This window comes from Podarcis muralis, chromosome 16 (genome assembly GCF_964188315.1).
Source record: "Podarcis muralis chromosome 16, rPodMur119.hap1.1, whole genome shotgun sequence".
In the NCBI taxonomy this organism is placed as follows: Eukaryota; Metazoa; Chordata; class Lepidosauria; order Squamata; family Lacertidae; genus Podarcis; species Podarcis muralis.
This window is the reverse complement of record NC_135670.1, coordinates 39,301,117-39,313,497: the sequence shown is the minus strand read 5'-3', so window position 1 is coordinate 39,313,497 and position 12,381 is coordinate 39,301,117. Positions and strand designations below refer to the sequence as shown.

Genomic DNA, 12,381 nt, shown 5'->3' with positions numbered 1-12,381 from the left:
GCAGAGGCCTGTTTGGTTTCCCTTTCATGGCTATCAAGAGCAATTCTGGGGAGAGGGTGCCATGGTGTGCCAAATCAGACCCCCTGGAACTTTGAAAATAAATAAATAAAGAGACACTGGGAATGCCAATCATGCAAATTCCACATAGGGATGGGCAACGTGTCAATTTCTATTTTATGTTTTTCTGTTGTTTTTGTTGTTATTTCTACCTCATCCATCTGGCTGGGTTTTACCAACCACTCTGGGCGGTTTCCAACAAAAGATACATTAAAACACCAGTCATTAAAAACTTCCCTGTAAGTTCAGTTCTCCATACTTCACCATTAATTTGTGGATTATTATTTTTTAAAGTCCCCATATGTGCATTTTTCTATGCATTACTTGGCTGGAAAACTGCAATGTAAACTTTGGAGAAGTGCCAATTTCAAAGGATGGCTGTGATTTGTTTGCATATTGTTACGGAAAATGTAAATTAGGTATGTTTGCCTTGAAGTGCAAAGTGAATCAAATTCCTCCTCCATCCCTCCTCCCAAGTCACATTTAGCCTGGCCCTCATTGTGTTTACTGCCACTTCCATGTTTTCCCCTTGTACCTTTTCTCTCTTTGGCTTGACCTCCTTAGCTACATCACAGTAGCTCATAACAGCATCCACAAATTTCAGCATCCCTAAACCGGCTCTGCTGACAACTTCCATTTCTTCAAAGGTTGTGTTCAAGTTCTTTAGCAGTCCTCCAATTTAAAATGTCAGAGTTAATTTACAGTTTTAAGGCTGAAACACTTATTTCCCAGGACCAGAAGAGGATTGAAGTGGGAGGAACAGAAGGTTGCCTGCTTGCACACAGCTCAGGTGTGGGGGATACATTAAGTGAGGTTAGGGGCAGGGCCTCTCTGTTGCATCAACTGCCTCATCAGATGCACACCTAAGAGTAGCTGAGAGATGTAGGACTGATGGACATGCCTTTCCCTATCTTGTACTTTTGACAACAAAGAGTTAATTCCTCACTCACTCCCATCAGGAGCGTGACAGACTCCCATCATCCCTGCCCATTGGTTAAGCTGGCTGGGGCTGACAGGAGCTGGGGTCCAACAGCGTATGGAGGCTCCCCATCCCTGATTTATAGAATGCAGTGGATACATTAATGCCACACACCTAAAATAAAACCAGCATAGCTGTAGCAAGAGTAGTTTGCTCCCTCCTTATCCACATGGGTGCTGGTGTCAAATGGCTCTGGGCATGGGGGAGAGTCAACTGGAGAAGAGGGGGCGGGAATGACCAGTGCCTGTTTCTGGTGGACTGCTCTTTCCCCTCCCAGAGGTTCTTCCATTACCAATAACCCTGTGGGGTGCAGGTACGTGTCAAGGCAAGTTTGCTATGACCTGGGCTGCTCCAAGAACCAGCCCTGACTTTGAGAAACAAGAAGTGCCATATACAACTATGGACCTTCTTCCTTAAATATATGAATCCCTGAAAAGAAGACTGTGTGACATTTGCAGTATCAGACTGTAAAATGCAGTTTCATGGGTACGATAAATTCTGCCGCTTAGCAATTTACCTCGGACGGATTTCACTTGACTCTGATTAATCGAATCAAAATCGATTTCCATAAGGGAGCGTAGGAAGTTGGCCTCTGACATCATTCCTTTGGCTGTCTTCCAGTTGAGTTCTTTGTAGCCTCTCATGATGAGGATGCACTCGCACACAGTCTGCACCTGCTTAGGGGGCTTAGCAAAGGACCTGAAATGCAAAAATAAATATTAGGGCAAACAATACTCATAGATCATAGATCACAGAATTTCAGAGTTGGAGGCCCCTGCAATGCAGAAATCATTTTGCCCAATGTGGGGCTCAAACCCACAACCCTGAGATTAAAAGTCTCATGCTTTTACCGATGGAACTATCCAGCCAATTGCTTACAGATTTTCTCCCTCCTTGAAATGGCGAGTTTCAGAAGTCTTAACTGAGCTGCTAGGCTGGGAATGGCCAAGGGGGAGCTCAAGCCTGCCTCTGAGTAGCACAGAATAACTGGACACACTCTTTGACAGCCTGCGAAGAACTCTAGTCGAATTCTTTGTGCTTATATTTTCATGTTTTTTGTTCCTTCATTTTCCAGAAACCCCGCATGTCACGTGTGGTTTTCAACAAGGCTGGCTTACCCATCAAACTGACAGGAAAGGAGGGGAAAGCTCTCTGCCTTCCTCCCACCTGCCAAAGATGAGGATCTGATAACATTCCTGCCAAAAGTAACAGGAATGAAAACACTTAAATGTGAAGGATAGAGCTTAGGTTCAGCAGCCTGGACCAAGAGTGGTTAACCTGTGGCCCTTCGGATGCTGCTTGACTGTAGTTCTTATCATTCCTGGGAGTAGAGAGAGCCACAGGTTAATTCCACCCCCACCCCCCAACCTAGAGAGAGTGGAGGGAGAGAAAACCCCAAGAAAACCGCGTGCCCCTAGTTGCTGGTGAGTTGCAGGCAGCCGGTGAGCTGGAGGGCCGTGTGTAATCTGCCTCCCCTTTAGCTACTGAAGGCAACTAGTCCTCTGTCCCCAATAATTGGGCAGATTGTCTCCTACAATGTGATTGGAAACAGATGGTAAGCAAACTTTAAAGAGGTGCAATATGGATACAAAATTGGTATTAGAGCTGGTCTGAGCACTTATGATGAGCAATGGACATTTCTGTGCAAAGTCATTTCCTGTGCCAGGATGGTTACAGTTCAAGTACCTGATCTCAGTGACATCAGATTTGTCAAGCTTCTGAAGTTCTAGTTTTGCGGCCTCCAAGATAGGCATGGCCTCTGCCAGGGCTGTTTCGGCATCCTTCTTCTCCACTGCAATGACTTTGTTCTGCTCTTCTATTTCTATGGCTTTTTCCACAGCCAGCTTTTTCTTCTCCTCAGCTAATATGTAGGACAGGGATGATTGCAAAAATTACTCCTCAGAACTGGCACCAGCTTCTGCAACACTGCTACAATACTGATGCACCTTTACAAGGGGAAGCTTTTGGCATTGCTGGGTTGTAGTCCAAAAACATTTGAATTCCAATGCAGGGGTGAACGAAGGCAACATGACACCCGGGGCGGGGCATCGCTACGTAGGGCGCATGTGTGGTGTCGCTATGTATGACACATGCGCCATACGTAGCGACACCACACATGCGCTGTACATAGTGGTTTGCAACGGCTGCAGCCGCGAATGGAGGATCCTCTACATGCGGCTGTAGTGGCGCTGGAGGGATCCCACCACCGTCCGTACGGCACTCAAGCGGCACCAGCGGCAAACTGCTATGTACAGCGCATGTGTGGCGCCGTTATGTACAGTGCATGCGTACAGTGCTGCAGCCGCCAACGGAGGATCCTCCACATGTGACTGTGGCGGTGCAATGGCTGCTCGCGCCGCCGCGGTGAGACGAGTCCACGCAGGAGCCTTCTTGTCACACACCCCCAGATATGGCACCCGGGGCACCCCACGTGTGCCCCCGCACCCCCGTTGCAACACCACTGTTCCAATGATGGCTTTTCTAAAACCATCACTTCAGTTGTGGGAGGGAGGGGAATCATGTAACAACACTACAGTGTGGGGTGTGTTATTCAGATGAATTTGATAGAGATTATTTCCTTGCATAGTTTTCTTCATTATCCCAACAGTTCAGACCACAGTGTGCCATGCATGGAAGGAAGTGTTACATTTTCAGTTGGTTTTCTTGACTCATCAGATAAAACCAGACCCCATTGTAGGTTGAATCAGTGATGCCTTTAACTCCTCTAATGAAAGGTTACTGGTAAATTTAGTTAGGGTTCTTCCTAACTATGATTCTTCCTCTCCCCACAACCAAAAATAAAAAAGCAAGAAATTCTTTGGGACTTGATCCATCTTTGGATAAATGCAAATTTAGAAAGATGCAATAATAGAAAACACAATCCTAAATTGGCTCAGCACATGAGAATTTCTAGGCTTAGCAGCCTGTGATCTGCCAGGGAATAAAAATGAATAAAAAGAGAGCCACCCAAGAGAGCCCAGTTTAGTTTGCGGGGTAAGTCCTCTAAACCTGAGTGAATTATGACTGTAAGAAACACTTGCCAATTGCTGTGTTAGTTGCAATCTCCTGTAATAAGGCTTCACAGGCCGCTGATTTCTCTGCCAACACAACCCTTTGCTCAGCAAGCTTCAGGTTGAGCTCATCCAGCTGAATTGTAGCTTCTTTAAGTTTGTCTAAACCACCCTCCAGTCGTTTGCACTGAGCTTTGGGAAAGAGGAGGAGAAATGTTGTCATAAAGATGTGTGCTGTAAAATAAGATAAGATGTATTTGCTCTTAATTTACGTAATTTACAGTACAATCCTACTGAATTCAATGGAGCTCACTCCCAAGTTGTGCAGTTATGATTGCAGCCTTAGGCCATGCACAGAACTGTCTTTGCACAATATTTTGTATGAGATTTGCAAAACTTCTTAAGAACACAGATGTTACCCCAAATGAACTGATTCTTTTCATCCAGCAGTTTGCAGTAGGTGTTGATGAAATCAAGATAATTTTTGGGGGTGACGTAGTTGCTCCGTCTGAGTTTCTGCTGAAATCTTTTGCTGTAGAGCCCCACTGAACCGTGGACCATGACACTGTGTTCAATGACTGCCTCAGTTTTTTCAGACGGGATCAGTGGATTGTTCCCTGGGAAAGAGAGAAAAAACATGCTTACCCACAAAGTACAGAAGGCGAACAGAGTAGATGCTGGAGGCCAGCGTTGCAACACACAAACACAGCAGAGAGACACACAAGTTGTTATTGGTCTTTCTGGCTCAAATAAATTAAGAAATACTAGTCTCTGTCATATCAAAGGTGCATTTCACTTAAGATGAACCCACACAATTAATCATGAGTAGTTCCCTCCACTCCAGTGTTTTCTTTTTTCTTTAATTAAAGTAGTTTCTCAGGCTGCAATCTCCAATAGAAGATTGGTGGAGGCTAGTGGGGCATGGGTGGAAGATAAGGTGTCTTAACCCTTTATTCTCTTCCAGTTTTTCACCTCCAAAATCAAGTGCCTCTCCACCCCAAGCTGCTTTTGGCCTCACAGAGGAAAACGAAGGGAAGGGTATTTGCTTCCTTCCTTCATAGGTAACAGCACTGGGAGAAGAGATAAGAAGAGCTATGGCAGGTAATAAGTTAAAAAAGGAATAGGAAAACAGTAAAGGAAGGGGAAATTAAGGCACAGGGAATAATATGTTTCCTTCAATTACCATTAGCCTCTTGCTTCAAAAATGTTTACATACCCAAAAAGAACTTAGCAACAGCATCTAGAGCCTGAGGTGGCCAGGGCAAGAACCAGTCGATCCCAGTGTTATTGACAAGACCTTTGAAGAGAAATAGCAAGGTTGATACTAGTGACGCAGGGCAGCAAGTTGATCTTTTCCCTTGTGATAGGAATTTTGAGGTCTTAGATATATGGTAATGTTCATAAGTGTATCAACCAAGCACATACATAGATCAGCACAGGAAAACCGACCTGAAACCATTTTGATTCCCAAACTGAGCAAATGATTTCTCTGCAAGGTCAAAGTGGGAAACCTCCCCATTGTCTCTTTCCTCACAAATCCTGTCTTAAGGGCACATTTAAGATTTGAATAGGGTGTGGGCCTGTGTCCTGGCCCAGGAACTAAGTATTCATCATTACAAAAGACTGGCCAGGTTCCCCAGGCAATCCAATCAAGTGACCTGCCAGACAGGAGATAAATTATGAGAGGAGAAAAACAACACTCAAATTTCTGTTTTAGACTGCCTTTTCTGTCATGTAGGTATGATGTATCTGGGGTTGGTCTTGATCTACAGGGTGGCAATTTCAAAAGTCTTTATAAGGCCTTGCGCGCCATTGCTCTGGGTTCCTCCTCCTCCTCTCCTGCGTGTGAGGGAGTACCCTGTTGCAACAGATCAATAAAGATCAAGCTTACTAGCTGCTTTGCTTCTCAATAGTCTCTGGTTGGCCTCTGTTATTTTCTCCTACCAATAGGGAACCTATGTAAGGACTCTATATGGGCTCTTGGATATCCCATAAGGGAAAGGGGCAATTTTTGTTTACAACACCCTCCCCCAGTTCTTCTCCCTCTTACATCTTTACTCTGTGTCATAGCTATACTAAAAGGGGGGACCATTTGCCAAAATCACTGTTGCCTTAATACCACCCTGTGTCAGTGGCAAGCCTGATGCAGGCAAATTAAATGATGCCCATTAAATGCCCTGGTTTATAGGCTTGCCGAAAAAGTTTTCTGTGGAACTCAAAGCTTTGATACCTTGCTACACCTTGGGCTTTCAAACTTTCTACCTTCAAGGAATTCCTTTTGTGTTGCCTTGGCTTCCAAAGAATTTCTGTGTTCCTGCCACATGACACTGTATATTGTAGAGGATCCTGGGTAATTTTCTAAGACACAGAAACTGGCCAGGCTTCTTAGGCTTCAGTGTTGCCTTGTGAACCCTAAAATCACACTCTGTAGCAGCCTCTCTCCACCTTGGGTCAAGATGTTGCTGAACTACAACTTCCATCAGCCCCAGCAAGCACAGCCAATGGTCAAGGATGATGGGCTTTGTAATCCAACATGATCTGAGGATCACAGGCTGGGAAAGTCTGCTCTAAAGCACAGCCAACACCTTCCCATGATTGCACACTGCAGGGGAAAACAAATAGTTGTAGTTATCTGCTTCTCAGGGATTCTTATCTACTTTCTTTAGGTGTCAGGCAAAAACATTTATTTTTCACCAGTCCTTTGGTCCTTAATAATCAGTGGGCTCAAGTGAGTGGAATGTTTTAATCCTGCCTTTTAAAAATCTGTTAGATTTCTATTTGTCCCCATCCCCCCTTCCGTGCCAGTTTCAATGCATGTGCTCGTTTTTATATTGTAAGCCACTTTGCATTACCTTGGGGATGAAAAGTGACCAATAATTTTAAAAAATAGTAATAATAACTTCAAAGTTCAACAGAACAGAGATTCAAAACTATTGCTCTCCACTTATGAAAACTAAGCTAATACCCACTTTCAGTTTCATTTATCTGCATCCCAGGGGCAGAGGGGATGCCTGTTAACATATGTACATACATACATACCTGGAAAATTTCGGCAACGTGTTCTCAGTGTCTCACCAACTGGGGACATCCCAAGGACAATATGGAGGTTGTTGGCACTCTTGTTTACAAAGTACTGCCAGACGCTTTCTTTGGCTGGGGCAGCTCCAGCTTTCATTGCTTCATTTGTAATCTGATTTAAAATATTGTCTCTTTCGTCATCTGGGAATAGGGCTGGCACCATTCCTATTAAATGAAGATAAGTTAAAAGAAGCTACTACTTCATGGTGAACATCCCGCCCATCCTACCACCCCCGGGTTATCTCACCCAATAAACTTCAGATTACTATGCATTATTTTATGTGATGCAAAGCACATTCATCTTCTTCCAAGTGGGATTTCCTACCATTGCACAGAGGCCGATGGCTACAGTGCCCCCCCACCCTCCAACTCCACTCTGTAAAACATGAAGAATCATAGAGAATTAAGGCTCAGCACTTTAAAGAGCATGAGAGCAGACCAAGAGCCCATCTGGTACAAAATCATGTTCTTTCAGTGGGAAGCCTGCAAGCAGGATCTGAATGCAACATCAGTCTATCCACTTGTGATTGCCAGGATCATTTGGGTTGCCCTTTTCTGAACCTTTTCCAAATCTAGAATAGCTTTTTTGAGGTTAGGTGACTAGAACACATTATTCCAAGTGTGGATGCACCATCAGGGTCAGCACAAGACATTTTGGAATATGAGGTGACCACAAAATGGCTCCTCCCCCTGGAAAGAAGAGGTGAGTAAATATCTACATCAAGAACAAGGGGGGGGGGGGATAAAGATCTGCATTGGAAACAAGGGTGGGAGGAGACCAGCAGTGCCTCCTATTCAGCAAGAGTCTGCTGGAGAGGTGACAGTTCCAGACTCCAAGGAGTATTTGCAGCTGTCACTGCCACTGTGGCTGTGGCGGCAGCAGGCGGCAATGCCCCTGCAAATCCTTCCAGCCAAGGCTATTGCCTCACATTGTCTCATGGGTGGCCCAGCCCTGTACACCATGTGGTCACACCATAGGTATGTTGTTACCTGATGTTAGCATGTTGTTGATGAGTTCCAAGAACCCTTCCTCTGCCACATGAGCATCAGTAAATAGGAATATCATTATTTTATTCTCAATCCCAAGTTTTACATACAAAGATTTAAGATCTTCCCGCAAATTGTTTTCTCCATAACCACGGCTCAGAACTATTTCAAAAACCTAAAAGTAAAGTATGAAATTGGTTGTATTATTTTCACCTGAAGCACTGATTGGTGAAGTGCAGGTAGGGACATTCCCTTGAGTTGCAATTCCTTCATTTAAGAAGTTAAACAAAACCTGATTCTGTCTCTCCCAGGGTGATATAAGGCCATTTTATTTAGGCGAGTTGGTAGCTGACAATTTGCCTTTCCCCCCCAGGGCTTTTAAAATTAATTACAGTACTTATATCCAACTAAGTTCTACTCAGAACAGACATAATGAAATTAATGGATCTAAGTTAGTAGTGTAGGGATGCAGGTGGCGCTGTGGGTAAAAGCCTCAGCGCCTAGTGCTTGCCGATCGAAAGGTCGGCGGTTCGAATCCCCGCGGCGGGGTGCGCTCCCGTTGCTCGGTCCCAGCGCCTGCCAACCTAGCAGTTCGAAAGCACCCCCGGGTGCAAGTAGATAAATAGGGACCGCTTTCTGGCGGGAAGGTAAACGGCGTTTCCGTGTGTGGCTCTGGCTCGCCAGAGCAGCGATGTCACGCTGGCCACGTGACCCGGAAGTGTCTCCGGACAGCGCTGGCCCCCGGCCTCTTGAGTGAGATGGGCGCACAACCCCAGAGTCTGGCAAGACTGGCCTGTATGGGCAGGGGTACCTTTACCTTTACCTTTTTAAGTTAGTAGTGTACATTAACTTTGGTGGGTCTATTGTGAGTAGGACTAGCATTGAGTACAATTCAAGCCAGTATGTAATCCAAGCCTTCAAGGGCAGGGAAGGGTGATCATCTAAAATAAAAAAGCAAACTAATGACCCACTAACCTCGCATCCTGCTGTATAAGCCGCTAATCTTGCCAGGGACTGCTTCCCTGAGCCACCAACTCCAACAAGTAAAGCGTGACCACGGTCCATCCTTATGATGCGATGAACACGAATCAAATGCTCCAGGGCATCGTCAAACAGCACCAGGTTCATTTTAGTATTCAGCTCATTGTACTCTTCAAGAATCTCCTGCAAGGGAAAGGCGAAAAGAGTGAGCTTGTGGAAGGGTTTCAACACCAAAAGAGCAGGGTGTTAAACAACAGCAACACTGGGATTGCCTGAATCCTGATATCCCTGCTTAATCACAGACATCATTGGCAGGAGTGTTGCTGATTGTTCCTCGAGTTGGTGAGGCTAGTTTGACAACAGTGTGAAATTGAGCATTTTGTGTCATTGGCCCAGTCCTGTGGAACCCTTTGCCACTAGAGATTTAGCAGGCACTTTATCATAGAATCATAGACTTGTAGAGTTGGAAGGGACCCCAAGGGTTATTTAGTCCAACCCCCTGCAATGCAAAAATCTCAACTAAAACATCCATGGCAGATGGACATTCAACCTCTGCTTTAAAACTTTCAAGGAAGGAGAGTCCACAATCTCCCGAGGAAGACCATTTCACTGTCAAACAGCTCTTACTGTCAGAAAGTTCTTCCTGATTTTTACTCATCTCATTGCTTGTAACTTGAATCCATTGGTTTGGGTCCTACCCTTCAGAACAGAAGAAAACCTTCTGTGCAAACTTTTAAATGCCTGCTGAAAACTTTTCTATTCTACCAGGCCTATGCAAGCAGTTAAAGAGTACATCCTTCCATAATGGTTTACTAGTGTTTGTTTTCAACTTTTTACACATTTACTGTAAGGTTTTGCGACTTTATTGCTGCAAACCGCTTTGATATATTTGAATGCTCTGGCGGTATACAAATATTTTTAAATAAATAATTAAATGCTGGAAACACTGAATGAAAGGAATATCAGAATTTTACAATGTAACCCTATACACATTTACTCAGAAATAAATTCCAGTGTGGTCCATGGAGATTACACCCAGGTAAGTGTACAGAGAACTGTAGTCTTAATTTCTCACTTGGCCAAAAGAGAATGCTACTTATTTTTGGTGTGCAATAATAGTCACACCCAACAGGTGACTGTTCACATGCCAAAGGTGAATTAATACATACATAACAAATATCCAGTTGTTATAACCAAGTAACATACACAAAAAATACAGGAAGAATGCCATATAGGTGTCTTTTAATCTCCTTTTCTATAGTGAAATCTTCAAACCTTCTACAATGAAAATAAATACTCACACACACCAATTTAGTTTCTATACCTGAAAGAGAGCTTTGGCAGCATCGTAGTCCTGAATATCTTCATAAACACGAGGCTCACTTTCATTTAGGGCCATCCTAAAGTCTCCAAAAAGTATAGGGTCTCTCATAACATGCTCTAAGTCGTCTTTGAAGTTGCTTTCCACCAGGGCTTGTATATGGCCTTCAACCTTATAATATATAAGAAAGAAAGAAATTTTCAATTCTTTATTTAGGACCAGTCCTCTCCATTCTGCCTCACAATAATTCATGCACTAACTTGATTAATTTAAAAAACCCCAACAAAGGTCTGCAGAATTCATCCCAAGGAATGTTTTGTGCAAGAACCTAATCAGAACATATGTGTATGGGAAGTTGCTTTATAACTCATCAGGCCATTCACTCAATACTGCTCTGCAAGGCTTCAGGCACAGGTCTTTCCCAGTTCTGCTGCCAGAAAACCTTTGAAATAAAGGTGACTGGGACTGAAACTGGAGTCTTCCATATGAAAAGCATGCAGTTTACCACTGAGCTAAGTCTCGGAGTACTGATGATGCCAATGGATTGTAAATTCTTAATGGCAAGCAACATTCCACATTGTGAGTCTGTGAGAGAGAGACAGAAAGAGCAGGAGTGGCAGAAGGGAGAGATTCTACAACTAATGTGTGTTCTGAAGATATAGCAACTATGTTCAGGGGTTTAATTTACACGCCCATTTTAATGGGGTGACAATGTTTACTTTTGTGGGATTTTGAACATCTTGGTGTTTATGGTATGAAATGTGAGGGAAACACTAGCAATGTGACTATTTTGGAGGCTCTGGATTAGCAGAGGGATTGAGAGGCTGTTTTAAGGTTTGATATGGATTTAGAAATGACTGCTATGGCTCCCAGTTCAAGCATGAAGCTAAAAACAAACCTTCCTGTATCAGTAGAAGTAACAGTCCATGGGGCACTAGCTCCTGCCTGCCCATATGACAGTGTCCGTTCTATGTTATCGCAGCTCAGTTCTGAAAGCCAGTCTTTTCTAGGAGCAACCTTCTTACAAATTCATGGGATGCAAGCAGTGCTATTTTTCTAGAAAAAGATGTGCCAGAAGTCACCATGAACGCTTCCCTTGTTCTCTTAGAATGGCAATGGTCCCCACCTGAGAGGTGTCAGAACCAACCTGAGAGGTGTGAGTTATTGTGAGTTCCACCTGAAAAAAGCTCTGGATGCAAGTAAAACAACTGCATCATACAAAGCATTGCTTGAGCTGATGATTTTATTTCAGAGAGGCACACAGCTGTCTTAAAGTAGCCAAATGGATATTAAGTCACCAGCAGTAAAAAGGATAGAACTCACCAGAGCTTTGTCAACTTCATTAATCAGCCTGTCATGGAAAACCCGCAGGCACTCATTCCGCCATACTCTCACCATCTGTGCAACTGTCTGGAACCTATAATAAAACAAAAACTGGGTCAAATCAGCAAATACAAAACATGGGACTTAGTGGGCTGCCTTTCACAAATGCACAATTTGTAACTTATCTGAGCCCACATCTTCCAATTTGGAGTAACTTTTTATGAATTGGTATGCTTGAACTGAATGAACAATTTGAATATTGTTACAATTTCAGCGAAAAGCTAGGTGCCTGTTCACTCACCGTTCTGGTGTTGTTTGAACAAGTCCATTGTAAACTCTGGACAAGTCCCGCAGGTTAAAAATGTAATGGAATTTTGAAGGAGTTGGAGGTAAGTCACGGACTATCATTTGATAAAGTGTCAGTGTAGAGGCTGTCATCTTGTCAGCAATTGCAGCTATCAATTCATTGAAAATCTGCAAACATAAAATAGGGGGAGATGTTTTCAAGAGACAATTGTGAGAAGGGTTTTTCTTTAAAGCTTACTTTTTCTTGCAATCTTTTCCATCAAACGACAAACAAAATATGCTTTCAACTTACGTTAGGAGCCCCTTTCCTGCATCCCCCATGCATACATGCTTGTTGA

General features: G+C 43.8%; 1 protein-coding gene across 5 annotated transcripts in view; it reads right to left on the bottom strand.

Annotated features, from left to right (window-relative positions):
• Positions 1-12,381, bottom strand: part of DNAH10 (dynein axonemal heavy chain 10) — a 107,674-nt gene that overhangs the window by 23,847 nt on the left and 71,446 nt on the right. For 4 of the 5 annotated variants that reach the window (XR_003704238.2, XM_028711210.2, XM_028711206.2 and 1 more), the window contains 12 exons: positions 12,039-12,211; positions 11,738-11,831; positions 10,418-10,585; positions 9,088-9,276; positions 8,116-8,287; positions 7,087-7,290; positions 5,264-5,344; positions 4,467-4,664; positions 4,078-4,239; positions 2,723-2,897; positions 1,554-1,735; positions 593-729 (listed from right to left, as the gene is read on the bottom strand). Coding sequence is in view for 4 of the 5 variants with exons in the window: in XM_028711210.2 (XP_028567043.2) it covers positions 593-729; positions 1,554-1,735; positions 2,723-2,897; positions 4,078-4,239; positions 4,467-4,664; positions 5,264-5,344; positions 7,087-7,290; positions 8,116-8,287; positions 9,088-9,276; positions 10,418-10,585; positions 11,738-11,831; positions 12,039-12,211 (1,935 nt within the window). In the remaining variant the exon portion in view is untranslated. The remainder of the gene's footprint in view (positions 1-592; positions 730-1,553; positions 1,736-2,722; positions 2,898-4,077; positions 4,240-4,466; positions 4,665-5,263; positions 5,345-7,086; positions 7,291-8,115; positions 8,288-9,087; positions 9,277-10,417; positions 10,586-11,737; positions 11,832-12,038; positions 12,212-12,381) is intronic. The other variant, XM_028711207.2, reaches the window with a different exon arrangement.